At 39.2% G+C, this 24745-nt stretch overlaps 1 protein-coding gene across 1 annotated transcript; it reads right to left on the bottom strand.

The window, feature by feature from the left end:
- Positions 1-1238: 1238 nt before the first annotated feature.
- On the bottom strand, positions 1239-23471 carry TXLNG (taxilin gamma). The gene is made up of 10 exons (XM_084507226.1): positions 23299-23471; positions 16170-16482; positions 15367-15458; positions 11958-12128; positions 11054-11248; positions 9583-9702; positions 8483-8557; positions 6246-6338; positions 5633-5728; positions 1239-4586 (listed from the first exon to the last, which is right to left on the bottom strand). Exons 1-10 carry the CDS (start codon positions 23461-23463, stop codon positions 4266-4268), a joined length of 1641 nt encoding a protein of 546 aa, XP_084363352.1. The 5' UTR covers positions 23464-23471; the 3' UTR covers positions 1239-4265.
- Between the last annotated feature and the right edge of the window lie 1274 nt (positions 23472-24745).

Below are 24745 nucleotides of genomic sequence, written 5' to 3'. Positions count from 1 at the left end.
CAAAAGAGGAAAAAGTAATTGCGAGGAGTAACTTACTAGAGGCGTAAAAGCAAGTACCCTTTCCAAGTGCATCAGGAACACTTGTCCATCTGCCAGGGAGCGAAGCCCAAGCAAAGGTGAACTTAAAGGCTGAGGCAGCAGCTGGTGAAAGAGGTTCTCACAGGAGAGCTGCACTTCACAAGAACAGCTCAAATGTGCACACGTGCATGCACATGTACCAGAAGGGACGTCACATCTGACAAAAAAAAAAGTAATAGAACAAAATGACTCATCTATTCATGGTGATGTATAAGCAAACTTACCTCCATGTTTACAAATATGACTTTTTTAAATAACAAAATCAGGATGACTGGAGTCATCCACGCACCTACTGACAGGAGCTTTGATTTCATATCAGTATGCGCCACAGTAAAGGGTAGAAAGAGTAGAGATTTTATTTAGAGGCAGCACCTTTTGTGGAAACGGGTACTTTAATGGTGCTAACAGGTATGGCAAGGTCAGCAACTCAGCATTCCTCAATTTCCAAAATACTTGGCACATCTCTAGAAAAGGCTCAGGTGTAGGACTTGTACCACCCAGCTTTTATGAAATGGGGATCCTCCCCCCCATAATACTATTTCCAAAGAGTACGCTATTACACTGTATTGATGTACATCACTAGTTAAATTCATTTTTCTTCTGTACTTTCCTCCCAGTAGAACAAAACCCACAGTTCTTACAATTTAGGGAAAGCTGTCACATTTTAAGGAAGATGCCAACGAGGCAGTCAGAACCCTAATCATTACTAGGGCACCAAGAGAGAATTCTGCAGTATTAGTGACGCGTGACCCTACTTCCTCGTGATGGCACGAGGAACTCTTGAAGTTACTGGACACCACCACCACGTTTTCCATGCTGCACGCAGTCTAACCATGGTAGGTTACCAACTGCAAGCAGGCAGCCACAGGGTCAATCCATGCTCCTGCTCTCCGTGCTCAGACACGCCACCCTCCTCCTCATGCCCGCAGCCTGCTGGGTGCTCCTACCACTTTCTGCCCCTGAGACTCTCCTGGTAACACGCAATCCTCCGACGTCTCCGCAATGCCACCCTTCGTGGGGCACTTAACTTGAGCAGTACGCTTGAACTCACGTTCCACATCTTTTAATTTTCATTCTCGAGTTTTCAAACATACAGAAATAAGTTCGGTAGATCCGGTCAGACACGAATACGATATAAAAGAAAAACTCAGAGTCCAATATATTAAGCATACTTATTTACTTAATCTATACAGAATTGAGTAGATAAAATTTCAGATTCACATTAGTGAAAAATCTCTACAAAATGTTTTTGAAAAGCAAAACAAAGACTGCCTGTTCATTTATCATTTTTTCCTCATGAAAGCAGACATGGGTTGTAAAAATAAAGCAGTGTGTTTAGCACAAACTAGATTTCTGCATCACTTTTTTCACAGTTATTTCCATCTACAGTCCAAAGAGGTAGATTTTCTGCAACACCTGAGAATTGAACTGTAACGTAACCAGGTGTAAGTGTAATGAAAGGAAGGACAAAACACTAGATACAGACCTAACTTACCTGTGTATGTATACACATACTCGGGTCTTGCATCACGTATAACTCAGCTTTTTTCGCAGCTTAATCATGGTGAAACTGTCAATCAAGCCCCAGAGTTTTGACAATTAGACATACTTATTCCAGGCTACATCAGCTTACAGCCCTGATTAAACAGTTTATGGTAGTGGAAGAAAGGCATTAATACAAGTTTACTTAAAAACCCTACTGGAGCCAATTTGGCTGCAGACTGGCAGTGCGATAGCCTGCGGTATGGCAGATCAGTTAGAGTGCTGAGCTTATCCCTTGATAAAAATTTGTATGGGGGTGTTATTTCTTATTTAAAACAACACTCTTTAAAGCAATGCATGAAAAGGTACTGACTGGTTTCAGGAAGCAAACCATAGCTCACCTTGGCCAGATGCAAAGTTGATGCGATATGGGAATGTTAAGGGTAGGAAAGAGAGATATCCCCATTTTTAAAGCCTCTCACTTGGGGCATTCTGCTTCATTTACAAATTAAGTCAGTAACAAATATAATTATATTGCTGTTCTATACATCTGTCAGGTCTCTAAAAGCCCTTTAAAATACTCTTGCAGCAGGGTCCAAAATTCGCTCTTGCCCCCATATAGAACAAGCACTATCAAAAGAATCATTACATACAAATGTCCAAATAATAAGTCGTAAAAATAGAAAACTTCATGTCCTACCTTGCCAAGGGTATGATGCATCAGATACAAAGTTTTTTCACTTTCCCTCAGGAAAATTATTTCATGCTTAGTGTTAGCTGAAAACCAGTTCTTGCAACTTTTTTTTTTTTTTTTAAACAGTTTGATTCTACAAAGCAAGTCATTTAAATCACAAGTCTGAAATACTTCTTTCTAGCACTTTTAGGCCATATGGTTAGCATGATTAACATTTCAAAGCTCTGAGTCTTCCTTGACTGACTGCTCACTGCTACCTTCTTTCATTCCTGCATTGTGCTTGGACCACAAACACAAAACTTGCACAAATCTAGGAGAAAAATGGCCAGCCTCCCATTTGCTCCACCATTAAAGAAATGTCAGTTTCACACAGTTCCTCTCAGTGGTATGAGCTACAACACGTTTATCAGGCCTTACATAACCTTACTCTCTTTAAGAGACAGCTACATTATTTCAACGTACATCACTACAGGAAAAGGATCAGGAGCTCAGTGCAGCCTGAACATTCAAGTAATTTAGCCACTAAACTGTCAAGGGCAATGAGGGTGGGAAGCTCATTGAGATGTGCTTGATTCAGAAATCCCCTCCCAAGTAAGTGCAAAGAACTTTAAGTACCAGAAAAGGCTACACATTTTCATATTCCTTAAAATGACAGCAACCAAAACTAGAAAGTAAATACATATGAACTAAAGTTAAGGGTAGCTTGTAATTATTTCACACATTGCCTTGCCAAAAAAAAAAAAAAAAAGTTGGTCCCAGTTTCTCAGAATAAAGTCAAAATATGGATATGATTTATTTTTTTCCTTTTTTCTTTTAAGGAAAAGCCTACATGGCTAAAGGTTAGCAAGGGTGCTTTGCTTGTGGCATGTTACTGTAAGAATTTGAAGTACCAACTTTACCAGATAACCTAACTAGGAAGGCACTCTGCCAACTGGTACAGCTTCAAGGTTAAGCGTGCAAGATATTCCACGTTGTACACTTCAGGAGAAGTATCTGACTCTACATGATCAATTTAAACAAGTATATAGTTTAACTAATACTTACATATATAGCATATATGGCTATTAAAAGCCTATATGCTAGAGGCTTGTGTCTTCTACACATCAGGCAGTAAATGTTTTTTTCCCAGCCCTTCAGATAATCCACAGATGTGTCTCAACAACATGTGATTTCTCTAGGCAGCATAATCATGTTATGGACACACTGCAGCTAAGAGGGAAGAATGTGACCAACCAATGTCTGTCTAACAGGACACTACCCAACTGCAAAACTTCACTCTGTAACATCGCTGGACATTTTCTGACACATTTCTATTTAGCATCCTCACAGGTAGGGCTACTAGTCCCAAATAACCTTTACAACACAACCCTGAGAAGTCTGCAAAGAAGTTGTACACCCTGTTTCACCAGCTGCAAACCAACGTATTTCAAAGCTGTTGTTTTTCCATACCACAAAGTACATAAAACCCCTTAAACATACATTTTTACTATATTCTGGACCTTTAGTTTTTCATATATACGAAAACATACTAGAGGGGAAAGCTGACATTTTTACTGGCCATTAGACATCCTCGTGTAGATAAATTTACTGAAAAACTTGGTAACTTTTAGTATATTGAGTGCCAACTCAATGAACAAAACCAGAATGCTGTTCTTTAAACCAAAAAAAGTGACAGGCTGTCACTATTTTCCCCCTAATGATGTTACGTCTGTACACAGTCTTCAATGACAGTGATTTGTGTTGTGGGGAGGAAATGCACATGCATCCTTTTATGGAAAAATATTTTCTTTTAAAAAATGAGGCAGATGTGCAACACAGTTGTGGAAAATTTATAGTTTAAGCTATTTAAAGCTGCTATGCAGCTTCCTGTACCACATAAGTCCAGTAGTTCTAAGAAAATACAGATATGGTAGAAAAAGTAAGAAAATTTTCACCACAAAACCAATAGTTACCACCAACAGAGAAAGTTATACACAAAATATATCTCTCAATACAGTGTTTACACTTCATTTTAGTCTACAGATTCAGTGCCAGGAACAGGACTTGTTGAGACAGTCTTTTCAGAACGATTTGCCGCTTGTGATTCAACACTGGGCTGGATTCCTGGTTCCGTGTCAGTGGGACTTTCCAGCTCCTCGTGGGAATTGAGCGTGCAGGACTGCAACACCTGCACAGCTAGATCCACATCTGCTTCTCTGAGAGAAACCTGCTCCTTAAGGATCTCCACCTTCTCATTCAGCTCATTCCTTTCTGTCTGAAGGGCCCTGCACAGCTTCTCCAAACGCTCCAGTTTTATTTGAAAGCCTTTGTATTCTTTATCTCTTACTGTTTTCTGAGGGACAAAAAAACAAACAGAAGTTTCAGGATGCAACTGGTTTTTTTCACCTAAGTTAATGTAAAGAATCACCATTATTTAATCCTGGAAATGAGGTGTTAATTAATCCCATAGGTCACATCCTTGCTCAGAATACTTGACACTGCACTTCAGACGGTTTGTCTAGGACTGGCAACAGACAACTTTAGAAACTTAACAGCGAGAACCAAGTAACTCCATAATGCTAATTGTGAGGGCTGAGTATCAGCAGAAATGCTGATTATGAAGTCCCATAGAGCAGTGAATCACTACACAAATAATGGCAACTAGAGGGAGCAGAAGGGAATGTAAGTGGGAAATCAAGTGAGAAATTCAGCAACAAAACAGGTCAGAAGGTACTGTATTCATGGCTCTTCAATTAGCTCTTTAAAAAAGTAAAGATAAACAGTGCTATAGCAGAACCTATAAGAAAATTAGGGATGTCCCGATACAGTTTGGCAAGATCATAAATATAATTGAGTTAGAAATTAGGAAATGTAGGAAGGCAAATCAGAACTATATGCTTACAGCTCATGTGAAAACTGTTTTTAGCTCTTCTGCTGGACTGCAATAAAGTAATAGCACCTCATGACCTCAAAAGCAGCAGCAATGCATGGAAGTAAATGTTGCCTTACCCAAAGGTTATTTCCTTCACGTGGGTCTTGTACATTTAAAGTAGATCTCTGTTGCAGCACTAATTGAATTTTGCATAGCATATTTAAATACTGTCAGTTCATTCAACTTGTATGATTTCATACACAGTCTGACTAATTGTGGACAAACTGAGCAAGGAAAGATAAAGACTGATGTTTTTCTGGTCATGAAAAGTCACTGCCTAAACCTAAACTCATTTTCCATGCTGGGGGAGAACAGTACCATCACACAACAGAAAATACAGTGGAGACTGTCCAAGAAGAGGCTACCATCTCTTACCACCAGTCATCCATAATCCAAACACTGCACAGTTCTCCAGAGTGCAGACTCTAGTTTAGCTGTACAGCTGCTTAAAAGACAGAAATAATTACCTCTTCAGCCATTTGCAGAAGAGCCTTGTTGTTGTTTTCCCATTTTGTACGCCAGACTATAGTTTCCTTTTCCAGTTTCTTGATCTTCTTTGTCATCTACAAAAGACAAAGGGAAGACTTATGTGGCTTGCTTTATAACAGAGATAGGTATATGTTGATAATTTGACTTGTAACATCACTTTCAAAATCCAGTTTGAACAGATTATTTTACAGAAAAATCTTTCTGCACAAAATCAACTCCATAAGTACCAAGCCTGCTGTCAGAGAAAACAAGACTGATTCATAAAAGAAATAGATTACCAACCTTCAAGAACTATTAAAATTCCACAAGAAAATAAGTTTTAAAACATAACCACAACAGAAGAGAATCAAACCAATTACATGCCATTGATAAAACACTGACAACAGGATTTAGATGTCAAAAAAAGCACTTCTTTTCCACAATATGACAAATCCCTATTTCCTATCTCAAGATCCAAAAGAAGTGTTAACGTAACACACGTTTTCAGAGGGTGAACACTATTGTAAGATACAAAATGCATCCTACTAACAGCATGCATATATATATATATGTATATAAATAAAATGGTGTTCTAAGTAATCCTAAAAGTACCTTCTCCATTTCTTGCCTGAAGGTTGTAAAGAGTTCATTGCTTTTTGCCATGGTAGTCTGGAATTCCTCAAATTTATCCATGTAAAGAGAAAGCTGTTGGTAAAAGAGCAGGAACGTTAATTTGAACAGCTGTACATGAATACAGAAATATCTGTTCAGGTACAAGAAAAAATGAAACAATATAGAAGATGAACTACTTCTAATGTTTTCCATACTACCCCACAATTTTAATCTGAGGAGTGTGCAGAGCTTGACTGAAAACACACTATTCAAATTATATATGAAAGGAGAGCGACCTGTTTTGATACAACAGTAATACATTCTAAAAAAAAAAAAAAAAAGGATGTAATTATTAATAAAAATGTTGGAAGTCACTGTATTTATCATCACTACCATTTTTGCCTCCCCACTGAAAAAAAAAAAAAAAGAGGACTTTAATACAGAGGAAACTGAGCACAAGAAAATGAGAAATTAAGCTTAGAAGATCCATTTTTCCACCTTAACCAGCCAAAACTAACAACCAGGGCTGGGACAAAGTAAGCATCAAACCCAGAATTCAAAATATACATTCACAACATACAAAACTCAGCTAGTGAGCAAAAATTATGGGAAGTGAGTATCAACAAAGAATACATTCAACATTGAAAAGCCCTAGTTTTAATTAACAAAGAGTATTAATATTCAGTTACAGAAAAGTTTCTTGCCCTGCACCACAAGATTAGTCATCAGAACAGCAAAATGTATTTAGCATCATTTTCCACAAAAAGTCTTAAAATATAAATTATTTTTAGGTTTTTGCTTTATAATCATTGTGTAATACAATGTTCTGAGAATACAGAAGTTTGAAACACCAATACAATTTACTAGGAACTTTTCACCCAATCTCAAAAAGTAATCAGTTCTTTCAGTGCTTACATGAAGGGTTGTAGGACAATTCAGAACACAGATACTGCATTTTACTCTAAAAAAAATATGAAATTTCATAAGAAAAGATTTCATAGGAAAAAAGAGCTGTCAGATTATGACTCTCTGCCATTACTGTGACTGAACTTCCACCTAAATTAAAAAATTTCCTGCTGGCCACAGGAAAGCACAGATATACCCATTGTTACTATAAAAAAAGGCATTGGGATTTTCAACAGAAGGTAACTAATTTGAAGATAAAACAAAAAAGACTACATGTGGTATAAAACGTTTTTGGAAAAACAGCAAAAAAAGTATTTGGAGGAATCTGGACATTAGTAAGTCCAATTTTAGTGAAGATGTGCATGTACACCTACTCTTAAGTATACACGTACACTTCAAATGTGACTGTTTGGAAAGCTGGGAAAATAATTAGGTAGAGTTAAGTATGAAAAAAGAGCACAAAATATCTTTCAAGGAGACTTAATACAAAACTCAAAACTGAAGCAATAACCGGCATACAGTGAAAGTAATAGCTGCTGCTTCTCAGATGTTACAATGTTAGCTTAACCTACCATTTCCCTTTGCCTTATGTGCTGAGCTCACATGTAGCCAATGACTGCAGGTGATCCAGAACAGCACAAAAACTGGAGACCATCTCTCCACTCAGAGAGGATTTGGCTGTAGCATTTACAGCAAGAAAACAGTATGAAGACAGTATGTTGTTTTTTTTGTGGACACTTAGATTTAGGTTACAAAAATCTCAGTAACTACAAGAATAAACAAAAACAGTTCTTGCTCCCATTCCCGTACAGAAGGATGGGATAGAAACAGTAAGGAATAAATTTTAAGACCTACACATTTAAAATCACACCCAACTCTTTATAGAAAGAGGTGCAAAGGTCTCTCTGGTCCTGAACATCTATAAAGAGGATAAAATACCTTTGAAAGAGAGAACAGGTTCAAAGCAGGCAAGAAATGGGAAAAAAGCATAAAGAACCAATATGCTTTCTAATATTATTGCTGTTAATTTAAAAGGGTAGCAGCTCTAGCAATTCAATGTTTAGCACCTTCCAATTAACAGAACTCTCCAGAGGTCTTAAATAGCAACTACTAAATGTCAAGTCTACTTATGTTTCATACAACACTACTGAGGAGTGTATGTATGAAACAAAAATTAAATTTAAGATTTAATTAAAAACGTTTGTGACAAGTACTTGGTGTATCCAATGAATGATAACGTGCCGTTTTTTCACAAGTTGCATTATATTTCACTAGCCACATTTTCATTTAGGAAAAACTGTTATTGAAGAGCATTCTGCTTCAAAAAGTACCTGCTGCTTGAGCTGAGCTTCCTGTTGCTTCATCTGTTCACACTTGTGTCTGGACTCAGTAGCTTCTTTTAGAAGCTAGAAAACAAACAAAAAAAGAGAAAATACTAATAAGAATAGCATAAAAACTTAATCTAAGATAAAAAGTGAACAAAAGTTAACATCGCCAACAGGCCATTCAAACCACATTTTTCTCACATGACTTTTTTGAGATTATTACTACACTATACTTTGATATATACTATTTAAAGCATGTGCTGACATACAATTTTACTGAGACTTTTTTTTAGTTGGTACGTGATTCAATTATGTTTCTATTTTGGTATCGACTTCGAACTACTAAAATTATACAATTAGATCATTAATGATCTATATGTAATTTGTAAATGTTTCATAACTCTTGTAATTTGTTTTCGACCTCTGTTTCTCCAGTCATTAATATTACCTTTATAGATTGAATCAAGATTGGATTGAACGAATTTGTGACCATTTTGTAGATAAATCTTTGAATGTTCATCAGCTTAGGATTCCAAAATTTTTGAATAACTTAAGTAACTTAATACTACGTTCTAGTCCATTACCGGATTATCATTTTGAGATTATCTAGGCAAGAAGTCTTGCTTTTCCTGTAAATTACAGCTCCATTAAGAACTGATTTCTTGAAAAACTGCAAGTAAACTGCTGATTACCAACACACAAGTAAAACAGACAGTTTTGGGGACAGGCAGTTCGGAAAAGCATATCATATGCTTTATCCTGTGAGCCTACAGTTTATTTTACACCAGAAGTTACAACCACACAACAGCGAGAAAGTACCTTTGGTGTTTAACCTCAACAATTCTCCCAATCTAAAAAAAACTCCAAATGATATCCAGCACATTTGCTGAGTAAATGCAAACAGTAACACTATTTGCCTGTGTATATGGACACAAATACTGTACACATCATTCAATGCAAAGCTTACATCTCAGTCTTGATGTTGAAAAATTATGCTAACTTTAAAAATACACTCCCCTTTGTTTGCTGTCTGTTGTATTTATTTTAAATCATGACAAGCATGCTTCAGCAGGTAATTTCTTTTAACATGCATAGAGTTCACTTACAAACTCCCTTTCTCGCTGATGTTTTTCTTCTGCTTCTTTAATAAGCTGGGTAGTTTGTTGTAGTTTGGCATCCACAAGTTGCTGCTGCAGTTCTTTATGTTTGAACACTTTATCAATATGCTAAAAAAAAAATTAAATGTATTTGTTAAATATAAACCGTGCACAGGTCAGTTAAGGTAAGTTTTTGAGTATGGAGTGGGGAACACATATTCTTGACAAGTTTCATGCAAAAAGAAAAAGCAGTAAAAGACTTTTACATGCTTTTTTTCCTCTATTATAACTACACTTTTTTGTCTTTAATGGAAACCTTGGTAAGAAGCATATTTAATAAAATTGTTAGAATACTGTAAGTCACTTCACATTAGGTGTTTTCAGAAATCCTGTAACAAGTAGCCTACATCCTTTCTCTTTAAGCTAGTGGATCTACCTCTAACCCACTAAGTACTTTGAATGTTACTTGTAAAACCTCTCGTCTTCATAAATTATAAAAAATTCCAAACAAGCGAAGTTCACAAATCATTTGGCTCATGATACTCCGCAAATCAATTAACAAGCATGCAGTCTGACTTCCATACATAAAGTAACACAAGGCAACTTCCTACATTTTCTATTCCCCAAATTATCTCATTGTATATACAAGTATTCCATGATCACAAAAGGTGGAGAACCATACTATAGTGACCTCACTAATCCAGATAAAAAAAACAGCAGCCATATTCCAAACCTCCTATGCCACCTAGAAATGCTGCTAGTTTGTTTTTTTCCTCCCACAAACTGTAGAACACCTCAAAACTTGGTTCTCTCTGACAAGACAAGCCTACCCTGAGTTTCCACGCTACTTTTACTTAGACTGGCTAGCTCCCACACTATTAAAAGCTTGCTCGGCCCTAAAATAGTTATTTCCCTAATACCACTCCATATATATTCTGAAAGCATGATAGCTTAGGATGCTTGAATACCAACAAAGTAGCTCAAACAAAAACAAAATCTTGATGAACTAAAACGAGAACAATTTATATCCTCATGTTATACAGTAAAATTTTACTTTAAAAGAACTGCAAGTATTAATGCATATGTGTGTTGGAAATAACCTTTGGAAGTAATTTAAACCAAATGCCCACTGAAAGCAGGGTCAACTTCAAAGTAATCAGGTTGTGCACACCTTGCACAATTGTGTTCTGAATATTTCCAATGACAAGGATTCCACAAGTTGCCTCCAGACAACTTATTTATTTGACCACTTTCACTGTAAAAGATTTTTTCAATGCATCTTAAATATAGGGATGTAAAACCATGAAAACAAAAGGCCAAACAACTGCATAATTTTTCAAGGTAGTCAAGAATGAGGAACATTTTAGATCACATATGTAATAAACACAAAGTACTAGTTTTTTTTTCTCCCTTTAAATAATTATCCGATCCTTATAGTCAAGGAACTAACAGACTCCCATCAGAAGCATAAATCAGGTACCTCTTCCCGCAACGCGTACTGCTCAATGAGCTTCTTCAGTTTTTCCCCAAGTTCAATATTTTCTTGACGGAGCTTGGCATTATTTATATCATGCTGTTCCAGTTGAGCCTGAATTTCATTCAGTGTAATCTGGAAGTGTGCAGTTGCTTCTTTTCGCCTCTCCTCTTCTTCACGCGCTTGCTGCATGTTTTCTTCCTTTTAGTAGGCAGTATGAGAAAGTAATGGTGTTCAAGACAGACCAGGTACCTTTTTCCTATTTGTGTAGGGTTTAAAGTTCTAAAATGCTAGAGTTAATGTAAGCCACAACTGTAACATCATACTGATCTAACCTACATAAAGTACATGGAACAAAGAATCTAAAAGTTCCAAAACTTTTAGAGAATTTTGTTATTACCAATTCCACTGGTGTTTTAAGATACTATGATACCTATGTAAGAGAGAATTACCCAGATGTTAAAACCAGAATTGATACTATAACATACTTTCCTACACTAATTACAGATAAGAATCTCATGGCTCTTCCATCTCACTCCTAGCAACTGCATTCTAACACAAATAAGCCTTTTTTGATACACTGCCATTTCATGCTGCTGTTATTTCACTTGTGCTATTTTTTTTCCAGCAGTCATCATTACTGTTCCCAGATATAAATATGGCAAGACCACACACAGCAAGTAACACGATCTGTGAACCAGTCTGAGGAAAAAGTTATAGCTCACTTAAGTATCCCCATGTTCTTTACCTTAAAAATCAGGTACACTTACACCATACATTACTATCTAAAGATTTCAGTAACACAGACATGGGACACAATAATAAGTGAAGCCCTGATTTTAAGCAATAATCAATAACCAGGAATTCAAACCACCTCCCCCAGCACTGTGATTTATGTCCATAAACTAACCTTTAAAGTCTTGTTATGACGCTGAAGCTCCCGACAGAGAGATTCCAGTTTGCTGCGTGCCAAAATGGCCTTGCTGTGCTCACTCTGCAAGTGGACTTTCTCCTTCACAACTTGTGCTTGCTTTTTCTGCAGTATCTTCATCTGCTTTTGAACATTCCGGCTCTCCTCCAACTAACATTAGAGAGTATATTTATGAAATAAATATAGCCCAAACTGTCTTTATGCATCTACACAAGCAGGCCGAACAAGCATTTAAACATTTCAGACGAAAACAAAGGAAAACAAAGAAATCAAACAATTTCATTATTTGACCCCCTACACTGATCTTTAAAGAAAGTCCCATCATCTTCCATACAATTCTAAGTATGTAAGCATAGCAGAAGAAAATATACACATTCCAACATGACAAATATTTGTCACTGAGGACAGGGACCGCAGACCTGTTGACCATGGGCTTTCAGCTTGAATTCAGCTACAGGGGTAGGACTAGGCCTGAGAAAAGAGGATGGGGCAGACAAAAGCCAACTGAGACTGGCATTTCAGCAAATCACAATTGTTTTCACTCTTGTTTGTATGTTACACAAAATCATTTATCCAGCCGCTCTCTTTACTGTCAAAAAGCAAACCCCACAAAACTGTGCAGATTTCTTATCAGCAGGAGCTCCTACTGAAGGGCACAGTAGGCTACACAAGTTCATAAAATGGTAAGTTACTTCAGAAAGGAACAGATACAACCAGCAGCCCTGACGTAAATCATGTCAAATGTCATTAAAGCTGCACAACCCAGGCTTAACGGTGACTTAAGAAATCTGCAGTCTCAACCATTTGCAATAAAATACCGAATCCATTTCCATTAGACAATTTAGATGGTAGCTGATAGTGCTAAACTTTGTATCAGAGCAGACTTCAAAATCTATTGTATGAACATCCAGTGAATTGAGGAGTTTCTTGCAATAATACCTAGTTGCAAATGTGTTCCACTGCATTTGATTTTTGGGCTCCCCAAGAAACCACATTAGAGTCTGATCTATTGTACAGGTGGTAACAATGTTAAGTATAGTACTGCTCCTTATTAGACAGTGCCTCAGCCTTGGGACACCACGGGAAAAGAAGGCTGGCAACCAGGAACACAATGATGGTTTTCTGAAAGAGCTCAAAATAACGCTAAAGCACAGAAGAAAAGAATAAAGTTAAGGACCTCCTCGACAACAGCAAATCAAATTTGTATCTCATCTGGTTTGGAGTAAAGGAACCTTAAGGAAACATTCTGATATCCAAACATGAAAAGCCCTTGTCTTGGGTGGCCAGAAAAAACACTTTAAGTGGCTGTGCTGTCTGCATACCTATGAAACGTCAGGCCTGTAAAAGTATGCCAGTGGGAGACATATCACCAAGGATGCAAACCTTCCTGCATCACAAATTGATCTCCTGATAGATTCCAAACTAGGAAAAAAAATTGTGGAAGATCTTTTGCCAGGAGAGTGGCATTCCTACCTTTATTGTACAGTCCTTTTCATGAGACACCACTGAAAAACCTGACAGTGAGCTTTAAAGATGATGAATCTTTAAAAAAAGAAAACAAGCATTGTAGGTGCACTGTCATAAACAGTTCAAACCTCTGCTGGCATTAAATTTGACACCTATGCCAGTGGTTCACCACCATAACCATGGAGAAAAGAATGCATCCTACGAGGAGCATAACCAGATCAAACTGAACCTAAGGGGAACAGAGTACCTCCAAGTACTAAAACTAAGCTACTCTTATTCCTGCATGAACTCCCACCCAACTTCCCAGCAGTTCTGAGCATCACAGGGAGAGCAACTGGTTTTCTAGGATTATAATTCTAACAACAGACCAGCAGACTATGGATCCTCTACTGGAAGGGGAAAAAAATCAAAATGTGAACAGGTCTCTCCTGATTGCTGAATTTCTGGAAGGAAATTACTATTCATTTATTGTGGCAGTTCCTTAACTGGTTTGAAGTCTTTCTGTCAACAACATAAATCAAAAAAGTGAAGATGGAGCAGACTGCTTTCTTTCTGCAGAATTAAGGAACTCACTCTAACCTAGCTCCTCATGTAGGCCACCATCTTCATCACTGACTTGACACGGGAGCTGCCTGAAAAGGCACCACATGCACAAGCAATTGTTCATAAGATCTAACTCATTTACTGCATTTTCTCTCACAGTATCATTTTTATGTGGGCTTCCCATCACTGAGTTGCAGTATGGAACTATTGTTTCTCATTTAAATGAAAGTGGTTTCTTAGAGAAGCTGTTGGTTTCAAAGGAAATTCACTCATGTGAACAAGAGCATGCATGTGCGAGCAAGAAAACAAAGCAAAAAATATCAACAGACCTCCAAGGAGGACTCCAGAGCTGCAAAAACAAAACTAAGCTAAATAGTTATTACTGGCTGTGTGACTAGAGAGACTAGGTACTAGCTCTTTCTCTAAGCTCTAGAAACATCACTAATCTCAAAAGAAAAATTAATTTCAAAAGATTTAGGCCATCCTGCACAGCCATTATGCTATTTTTTTAGAAATATTCCCAAACGTGACATACCTGACAACAAGAGAAGGCAATCCTTGGCTTTTTCAAGCTATTCAGTTACCTATTTACTTTCGCTTTCATTTAATATCTAAATATGGTGGGAAAACACACATTTCCATTCTTGTCTGTCCCTGTCTCAAGATGAACAAATGAAGCATTTTCATTTACAGACACATACTGAAACTTATGAGCCGATTTTGCCACCAATTTAGAGAATATATTGTTTTTTCTGCTACATTGTGGTGGGAATGCACTCCATGATCAAGTAACTGCTCATGTTTTGCCTTTTTGGTCTGTTGCTGAAGAAATACTTTTCTAATGCATTCCTTTGTATGACTGCAAATCACAAAGGAAGATTAAAACTACATCTTTCCAACTTCATCCCCAATCACTGAAGAGTTAAGTGATTATTTAAAAAAAAAAAAAAAAAAAACAAAACAAAAAAAAAAAAAACCAAAAAAAAACCACAGTATATTCTTTCCCATTACCCTAAAGCACAGAATTTATAAAATGCTAGCACAGAAGGACTGTCAACAGACAGGAGCTAGGAAAACATTTACTTTCAAAATAAACTTAGCTTTTCTGTTAATCCTAATGTTGTGCTTCAATACTAGGTTAACAAAAAGGTATCATAATCCAATTTTTCTTTAGATTTAGGCAGTCATGTAGACATGAAAAGACTACACACAAGTTTGGCTGAAGCAATATTTGTAATAAGTCTGTGTGTTCATTTTAATTTTCCTACCAACACTGTGAAACATTCAGAAATGTTAACTGTCCCGTATCAAAAGTTCTTGCATTCCACTGTTAGTATTAACACATGAATAACTCTTTCTATCTTTACAAATTACTTACCAGATCAGCATACTTTTTGCACAAAGCTGCCAACTTTTCCTCTGGAGTAGAAAGCGTGTTCAAGGCTTGCATTAATAATAGCACTTCTTTTCCTATGAAAAGAAAGGAAGACAACCATACTGAGAAAAAAATATCAGAAAAGCCACCCTGCCTTTAGAAAGCAAATATAAATCACTAATTTCTCATGCTTCTAAGCTGTTCTCTGGTTTGATAGCTGCATAATATCTAACAAGTGACAAACGGGAAGTCATCACAATAGGAACCATTTGTTTTGGCTACATGCCATTACACAACTTGGATAGCAAAAGTTACTTTAACCTTAAAACCACAGTAACATTTTTATGATTTACTATAGAAAAGAAAAACTTGAAACAAAGATATTCAAAAAGATAACAAAAAGATAAAAATATATTTAAAGATAACAAAAGATATTCACACAAGTGCTTTAAAACATACCTTTTAGAATTTAAATATCAGTACTGAACACCACAATCACAAATTTTACAATGAACCCAACAATCAAAGTCAAAAAAGCTTATTAGTACTGACCTGTTTTTTTTAAAGCTGCTATAAAAATAGCATTACCAGCGGAAGGATTCTATGATACGTATTAAGAACTGACTTTCCCTCAGCAAAAAGTACATATTTTGTCATCTTTAACAGAATATTCTGAGAAGTTTTGGCTACAAAATAAATGTGAGACATAAGAGAAAATGCATAGCTATTTTATGAAAATATTAAAGCCTGTCTTTGAAATTAAAGCCATTTAAATTTTGAGAGTCAGAATGCCAAGAGGAACACACCTAATGTTTTCTCTTTGTGTTTTTCACTTTCTGGGTCTTGTTGGCCGTCAGGTGGATCAGTCCGGGCTTCTTCTCTCCCAGGAGTCTCCTCACGAGACTCCTGAGAGCAGCACGAGGACCCCAGGAGCTTTCTGTTCTTTGTGATGTACTCAGCTTCTTCCAGCGTGCCCGCATTTTCCAGGCCATCACAGTTGGACTCCATATGCTGCAATGCTGCATCAGACGATTCATTGCATTTGCTGTTCACCAGCTGATCCTGGTTATTCATTCCCATCTCCTGAGATCCAGCTTCTTCCATTGCACCAGTAACCAACTTCAGAAGGGAAAGGAAAAAGCAGAGGTGAAACAACAGCATTGAAAATGAAAACTTCCATCCTTCTTTAGTATGGAAAAAAAGTAAAATTCCACTTTTATTCATGTTGATCAAGACGATGCTCACTGTCGTCAAGACAGGTATATAAATAAAAGCAAAGTGCGTAAGCCTAAAAAGCGATGAAGAAAGCAACACACAAGAGCCCAAAATATTAATTTCTATTACATAACAATTTCAGTACCTTGTCACTGCAAAAATATTTACATACTAGAAATTAAAAATTCACATGGAAATCTGCTCTTTAGGCCCTGAAACTGATTTGATTTGATCTCAGTTCTTAAACCACCCAATTTTAGATGAAAATGTTCCTCCGTCGTAGTTTTAAAATCATTCTCTCTCAAAATCAACACTAAATATAGGAAATGCTATGTACTGTAAAATGAAAAATAGGATCTACAATTTTAAACAAGTACACGTTGTGATTAAGGACAGCTTTATTACATACTAGTTTCAGAGAACTGAAAAACTTTGGTTATAAGATAATTTAGGAGGCAAACCAGAAGAAAAAGTGAAAAACATATCGTACTAGGAAATCTAAAGAAACCCATAGCAATACACTGTTTCAATATCATACAAGGATAAGAGCTCAAACTACTTCAACCAGAATGCCAACAAACATGATTGTCAATTTACATTTGGAGAAAAACTGTTTCACAAGAGTGGTAAACAAGACCAGGAAGACACCTATTCTCAAAATATTACAATTAAACTCCATTAAATCATCCCAGAAAAGCATGAATATTAGCTGGCTTCAGATCTGGAGGTCTACTACCTATGTTTTGTAGTAGTTTGTTTTTTTTTTTTTTTAAACGCAATACATTACTTCTGCCCAATTAAACAGAATTGTCTTGGGAGATTTCTTAAATACAGAAACACTTAATTATTTAACCAAAAAGCTAAACATCACCTGTTGTTTTAATACTACAGTGATACATCCATATTTGGGAGTGGAATACATGCTGATATCTCCATAAAACTTATAAAGTAACACCAGAATCCTTCCTCAATCATAAGAACAGCATTCTTAATCTCTAGAATCATTTCAGAGTTTTATTTGTTTTTTAAAAATACAGGAGTCAGGACTCAGGATAATACTTTGAGGCGACCAGGTATTTTTTGCTGTCTGTTTGCAATCCTACTTTATAAAGTGCATACATAGCTGAAGTATGATAAGCAGAGTTGAAGTCACTTTACTGCCAAAGTAAAGTGATTTTTCTCATTGATTTATTCAGTGAAGTGAAAGTAAATTTCCTTAAAAAGTTTCAGTCCAAGTAGTTATAAAAACAGGGCTTGTTTGTATGCTGAGTGATGCTGTTTAAACATAAAACAATTCAGATATTTCACTATTAAAAATGTGCTAATTTGTAAAAGCAGTTTACATTGGGCTGTATATTTTGCACAGATGGACCATTTTCCTCTTGAAAAGAAATTAGCGAACATCAAGGGAACGCAGCCAACAATAACAATATTTTGAGCAATAGTTCAACTCCCTAGTAGAGCTGTTTAAAATCATTACACAAACATGCATTAATATTGTTAAAAATATTCGCAAGAGCTTAGTTACTCTCTATGCTCAAAGCAAGTCCCCAGCTTTAGAGCTTAGCTCAAGGCAGATTTGTTCTCCTGAAGGTGGAATTAACGCAACACCTTTCAGGAAGGACAGTGAGCTTTGTAATGCAAATAATCTACGCAGACATTAAGGAACAAGTTTTCGCTTATCAAAGAAGGTTTTTTACTTCACACTGCTCTTTGTAAGTGTTGAAATGATGCATCTCCTTCACGGAAACAAACCCACTGCAGTTTTTATCTTTCTGCAATCATGCCAGACCATGTACTTGATGAATGGCTCTGAAGGTAACACAGTAAGAGAACTGTTGCAACAAATGATCAGTCCCAGCACATAACAGTTTTCTCTTCAAGCTGTAAAATTCGTAATTTTTCCTTAGATTGCCTTAAGCTGTGAGGTTTCCATTGGAAAGGCTCACTGCTCCAAGTTTAGCAACCAAGAGCTTCTTCCTAAAACAGGACAAGAGATAAAACTATATTGCTCGTTTCAACTTTCTGTACATACCAATGGTTGAAATCATGGCATGGATCTTCTCTACAAAACACAATTCTTGCAGAAGCTGAATACTGAGAAATGCAGGGCTCACATTAGATCGAAGAGACCGGAAAGATCGGAGGCAACTGAGCACAAGATGACCCCCAGGTAGAGCTGCAGAACCAACACACCAGCTGACACTTGCAGTTTTTTCTGTTACACAGGACAGAAACTTCCGATTCAGGTTCTTGTGCCTGAGAAGCCCGGTGAAAGGTAGGGAAAGCCTGCCCTAAGCTCCAAGCTTCTGGTTTGGGACTTTCTGAAATCCCTAAGCACTCAAGGTTTTCTCTCTGCAAATCAAGGACAAAATTGCTGGGAAGTGCAGTGGGCAGCTGAGGAGGCCTGACCGGGTGTGGTTGCAGGCTGAACAGGGGCAGTGCTCCTGCTGTTGTTTCTCATCCCCCTGCCCCACATCACCTCTCCCTTGTGCTGGCACCAACGTTCATACAACTTGTCCTAACAAATTTTGTAGCCAGAGCAGCACCTCAGCCCAGTTCACTGCACAGCAATAGGCAATTCTGCCAACCCAACAGCAGAGCTAGCACGATGGTTGGAGAGATGCCAAGACACGAGAGAGACTAAAAAAAGGCAGTTTGATCACAGGCAGAGCGCAAGGAACCAAGCCAAAAATACCTTATCCTAACCACAGGTGCATAGGTAACACAGACCACTGCAGATCTGGAGCACTGTCAGCAAGAAGACGCGCACAAGAAGCATCGCTTCAAATTTAGGCAACCCCAAGATTTTCAGCAGCTATTTTTATCTGCAGAAAGTCTGCCCTTTCTGGGGAAAAACGGGCAACTGGCAGGGGCACAGATGGGATCAGTGACTTAGAAATGCCCATCCCTACTGGCAAACTGTCAGCATATCTTAAATACCTGTTATTTCAGAGCCAGCGATTAAGATGTGCATTCCTGAGCACCTGGAACTTTCCCCGAGTGAACACCGCCACCTTGGTAATTTGGCAGCACTTTTTGTGTGAGTCTGATTCCTTACTGACAATACTCATTTCTCAACCCCATTATTTCTCAATTCCTCAGTCAAAAAACCCACATGGATTTTCAGATCAGACTCATCCTCCAAAGTTGGGCAGAGAATGGAGAAGTCACCCATCAGCTTACTGAACTGATGATCAAGGTTTGTGTACATGTGCCTTGCACATTTCAAATGTATTTGAAAGTAACAGCAATAGGGGAGAAAAAAAGGAGAGAACTTTTATAGAACTTCTCATCCTTCTTTTGGCTTCACAGTTTTCCAATGAATACGGAGCAAATCTAAGCTTACTGGCATGCAAGCCTGTTCCCTCCAAAACTAAAGCACAATGTGGCAGCATACAGTTTTTGCTATATGATCCAATTTTCCTGTCTTAAATATGAGAAATTGGTCACCACAGGCTAGAATACTGTAGTTAGAGAAAAGGTTCTACCAGCAGCTAAAACAACCTGATTACATACACAAATAACAAAAAAATAGTTCAATTCCCTCAAGTTGTCACCCATACATCCTGGCAGGACTGACAGGCAGCGGGACAACATCTTAAAACTCAAATGTGTTTAACCTAGATTGGAGAGCCTTTAATTTAAGCACTGACAAGTCTGTTATTGCCTGACAGGGGCCACAAACAATAATAGCTAGATGACCTCCTGATAATGATTAACAAAGAATTTTCTGCATTAGTGTTCTGAGCTGTCACTTCAGATATTACAAGCATATTCTTAAAGCACCAGATAATTTCAGATTTATCAATCTTCAAGTTGAAGCATAACAATAATAAATGCCACAATGAAAATGTTACACTGCACTACACCAGCACCACTGAAATCACCCCTCTACTGAGACAGACAGAACAACCCAAAATATTACCTTTTATTTTCCCCCCTCAAACACGTGCTAGTCAGACAAGTGAACTTCTCATTTAACGTTCCAGCCAGAACAGAGCACTTCCAACAGCACATTGTATAACAGTGCTGATTCAGTACTGACTAAATAAAAACACAATAAAATCACTCCACCAAAGACTATCTACTGAAATCGCTGCTACCTTTTTCACGATCTCTCAGCTTCCAGACAGATCTAGCAATGTGTGGCTTAAAATTTGACAGACCAGAACTAGATAACATACCTAGAAAGACTTTCATTAAGGGACATCACAGAATCATCTAGGTTGGAAGAGACCTCCAAGGTCACCGAGTCCAACCTCTGCCCTAACACTAACAAGCCCTCCACCAAGCCATAGCACTGGGGTCTACATCTAAACATCTTTTAAAGACCTCCAGGGAGGGTGACTCAACCAAGAACATTTTGCACCATGTGGTACTTTGTAGCACAAGATCACAAGAGTTACTTACCAAAACTTAGAATTCAACCATTAAGAAGTAAGATGCCTGCTACATACCTAGCAGCGAATCCAGCTGTTACAAGACACTGACATTTCTGCATAAGCATGTCACCTTTAATCTCTTTCAGAGTTACAGACCAAATGGTTTGAGGATGCCTGTAGGAAAATTACTGGTAACATCACTCCTGCTCACCCTGAAGTTTTAGGTCAGTAGTCTGCTCTGTTCTCTCAACTCGTACCTTGATCAAAAAGGTGCACCTCAGAACAACTCTACCATACTTCATGCCTAAGAGATGAGAGCACAAAGACAGGCACCCTATTTATGGAACTGCCCATGATCACAGGAGCTTAATCCAACGTTCTTCTACATCAAACAGTACTGCCTCAGCAACATGCACTACACAGGAACACGTCCACAGAGTTTATCCTACCTACCATGGCGAGCCAGTCACTTTTTTTTTGTTTACTACCCAACAAAGTCTCTAACAAAAAGTTCTATCTAAAACTACACTGTGCACAGTGTTGATCTTATGTGTACTGAAATGCCTAGACTTTACACTTTCCACACAAGCAATACACTCGCTGTGCACATACACATTCTCAATCCACCTGAAAATGTTCTCTCCACCTGAAAATGAGGTACCTCTCTGTGCCTCTTAATAAAAGATAATTAGTAGCAACTCCAACTTGCAATTTCTCCTAAATTACCCTTAAAAATATTAATCTATCAAAAGCATTTCCTACACCCCCCATAGTAGTGGTTGATTTATGCTGTAAAGCTGCTTGTTTAGCCTTTGCCTTCAGAACTGTTTATACATCAAAAAAAATATCCTAGAAGCTTTAGAAAGAACAAACGCATCACGTCATCTTTATCTTAGTTTATGGACTGGAACAAATTTTAGGCTTCCTGCATCCCACCAATTTACTTTTGTCTGCTAACAGAGGAACACTTGGTTCTAAAGAAGCTGTATGTAATATATTTTTCCTTCGTGTAGATACTCAAAAATATTTTTAATATAACTCTATTATGATTAAAAAACAGCTTAAAGTCATTGTGGGTTCCAATTTTATCCACCTCCTTCATAAAAATTAGAATTTTGGGATGCCATAAAATTTGAGTTTCCATTTTATGGCAGGTGTACCTTCATCCACTGGTGTAGCAACAGTAATTCAGGTGCCTGTGACCACATGACTAGTTTATTAAGCTTATTTCTTCATGCCATACTTCCACATAGTGCGCTCACCGACCTAACCGACCGTGCAGCCTAATTATACCTTTCTGAAAACCCGAGGCCTTTTGAGGTGGCTTCCCCAAAGATCTGAGATCCTAGCTGTTTGAAACAACCTTCTGGTCCCACAAGTATTCCACCCCGTTCTGCCATCGCTTTTAAAGCGATGTTCTGTGTGCTCCTTTATCTGCTTTCAAAAGACCGGACTGAGGCGTTGCTCAGCGTTAGTCCCAAGGCATTACAAGGCTAGGTGTCCCAACACCGCAGAAGGAAGATTGAGAAACAACTCACTTGAAAGCCCATACTGTATGCTTAGAAAAGTTAGAAGAATTGTGTTATTAATACTGTTGGCCTCATACTCGAGTCTTCAACAGTGGTTCAGACCTTTGTATTTTCATATGGCTACTACCTTGGTCTTTTTTTTGTTTGTTTGTTTGTGTAGAATTTCTGTGCTTGCACTTTCTCACGGCCTTGCAATGTAGAAGACTCCTGCTTTTAAAAATTGTGTGGTTTTTTTTTTCGAATTTACCTCAAATGACCTCAAGGAAAGAAGATGCTGGATTTGTATCTTCCCCTACAGTGCTCCGAAAGCGCTGTTTTACCATTGAACACCCCAAAACGCTTCCTGCCGTTCTGCCAAAAACCTCCCGGAAAGAACCCCGAGCTCAGGCGGAAACTTGCAGCGCACCGCGGGGCCGCAGCCGCGCTGTTAGGGGCGAGCCGCCGGGCCGGGACAGGTGCCGGCCAGGATCACTTCCCGCAGCGAGGTTTCACTTCCTCCCCCCTCCACCCCCAGCAGCAGCAGCTCCCGGGCCGGCCCCGCAACCCTTTCAGCAGGAGCCCCGAACCCCGTCGTACCAGGAAAGGGGAAGAAAAAAAAACACGTTAAAAACCGTTAAAACCCGTTAAACGCCGCGCGGGGGGGTAGCGCTGCCTGCCCGGGCTGAGCCCGGCTCCCTCACAGCTCCCCCCCCGCCACGTGCCCCCAACGGCCCCCAACGGCCCCCAACGGCCGCCGCGTGCCCGGGGCAGGCCCCGCCTCCCCCCTCACAACCGCCGGCCGCGGCTCGGCTCCGCGCTGCCCTCACCTCAGCGCTGCCGCCCGCCGCCGCCTCCTCTGCCTCGTCGCCGCCCCGGCCCTGGCTGTGGCTGTGGCACCGGCTCCGTGCTGCCGCCGCCGCCGCCGCTGCTCCTGCCCCCCCGCCGCCGCCGCTGCCGCCTCCCCGCGCCGCCTCGGCTCCGCGCGTCGCCATGATGTGACGGCAGCATCCAAACAAGCGGCCCGGCCGCCGCACACCGGAAGCCGCCCCCCCTCCTCCCCGCCCTTTTCTGCCCTCGGCGGCCAATCAGCGCGCCGCGCCGCGCCTCACGTGGGAGGGGAAGGAGGAGGGGACTACGCTTCCCGGCGTGCCCCGCGCGGCTCCGCTGTGTTCGGGGGTGCCGGGGTGCCGCGGGGGGTGCCGGGAGGTGTAGTCGCGGCGGCGGCGGCGGCGGCGGTGGTGGTGCCGCGGGGCCTGCTCGCACAGCGCTGCGGGGCGAGGAGGAGCGGGGGGTGGCGAGCAGCGGGGGGGGGGGCGAGGTCGCCCAGGGCCCTGTGGGCTCCGGGAGGCGCGTTGGGTGAAATAAAGACATCTCCGCCGAAATCACCTTGTTCTCACATCCTGAGTCCATACACACCTGACCTATCCAACTGCTGATTGCAAGATAATGAATAAATAAAGACATTTCGGGCGTATGCCCTGATCTTCAGATGGAGTTTTTCTCCCCCAAAATAAGCCTTACTCTTTTACAAACGTGCACAATGCTGTTACAATTATTGGAAAAATAAAATAAATAAATTTAAAAAGGGACCCTTCTTTACCATTGCAGCCTTCTGAAGGTTTAGGATATCTGCCCTACACCCATCCCATTTGAGACTAGGAGGAGGACTTACGTATAAAGATGAGGTGCTTTGAGGGAGAGCAGAGTCAAGAACCACAGAGTTCCCGTTGGCTGTAAGCCTTTACTGCCATAAAATCCTTTCTAATGCCTGTTTCCATCAATTTGGGTGCCAAAGAAGTCAGCGTGTGTCAGGCAGCAGGAGCGTGTGAGGGAGCCCATTCTGTCAAGTAAAACAAGGTTTTCTTCAAAAAAATGCAAGATGCTGGAGAGTGTATTTTCAGCAGTAATTCTTTTCACACAGGAACTGGCAGGTTTTTTACTGCTGATACAGTGACAGTGACAATTTTAATCATTTTGAGCTTCCAGCTTCCAAACTCGGTCACAGATCTCAGATGCAAAGATTGCTTGCTGTGTTATTGCCCTCTGAAGAATACAAATGTGTAAATGAACCAAGTAACTAATTTCAGCATCTTCTTCTACACTTATCGTTCTCTTCTGATGTCTCTTCATGTGTTTTGGTAAACTTTTTTTTTTTTTTTTTTCCAAAAATGCACTTAACAGTAAAGTGCGTATCAAAAGTACTTGAAATGAATATTCCAGTCTTGCAAATAAATACAAGTATTCACAGGAGAATGAGGACACGTTTGCACTTAA

The sequence above is a fragment of the Aythya ferina genome, assembly GCF_964211825.1.
Source record: "Aythya ferina genome assembly, chromosome: 1".
NCBI lineage: Eukaryota > Metazoa > Chordata > Aves > Anseriformes > Anatidae > Aythya > Aythya ferina.
The sequence above is the reverse complement of the archived record's forward strand: the minus strand, read 5'-3'. Positions and strand labels throughout refer to the sequence as shown.

Excerpts from the sequence above, each read along its gene's own strand:
- TXLNG (XM_084507226.1), bottom strand. The coding sequence starts at position 23,463 with ATGGCGACGCGCGGAGCCGAGGCGGCGCGGGGAGGCGGCAGCGGCGGC. Across the intron at positions 8,558-9,582 it reads ATCAGCGAGAAAGGGAGTTT|CTTCTAAAAGAAGCTACTGA; the intron begins GTAAGTGAACTC and ends TTTGTTTTCTAG. Across the intron at positions 5,729-6,245 it reads TCAGGCAAGAAATGGAGAAG|ATGACAAAGAAGATCAAGAA; the intron begins GTACTTTTAGGA and ends TGTCTTTTGTAG.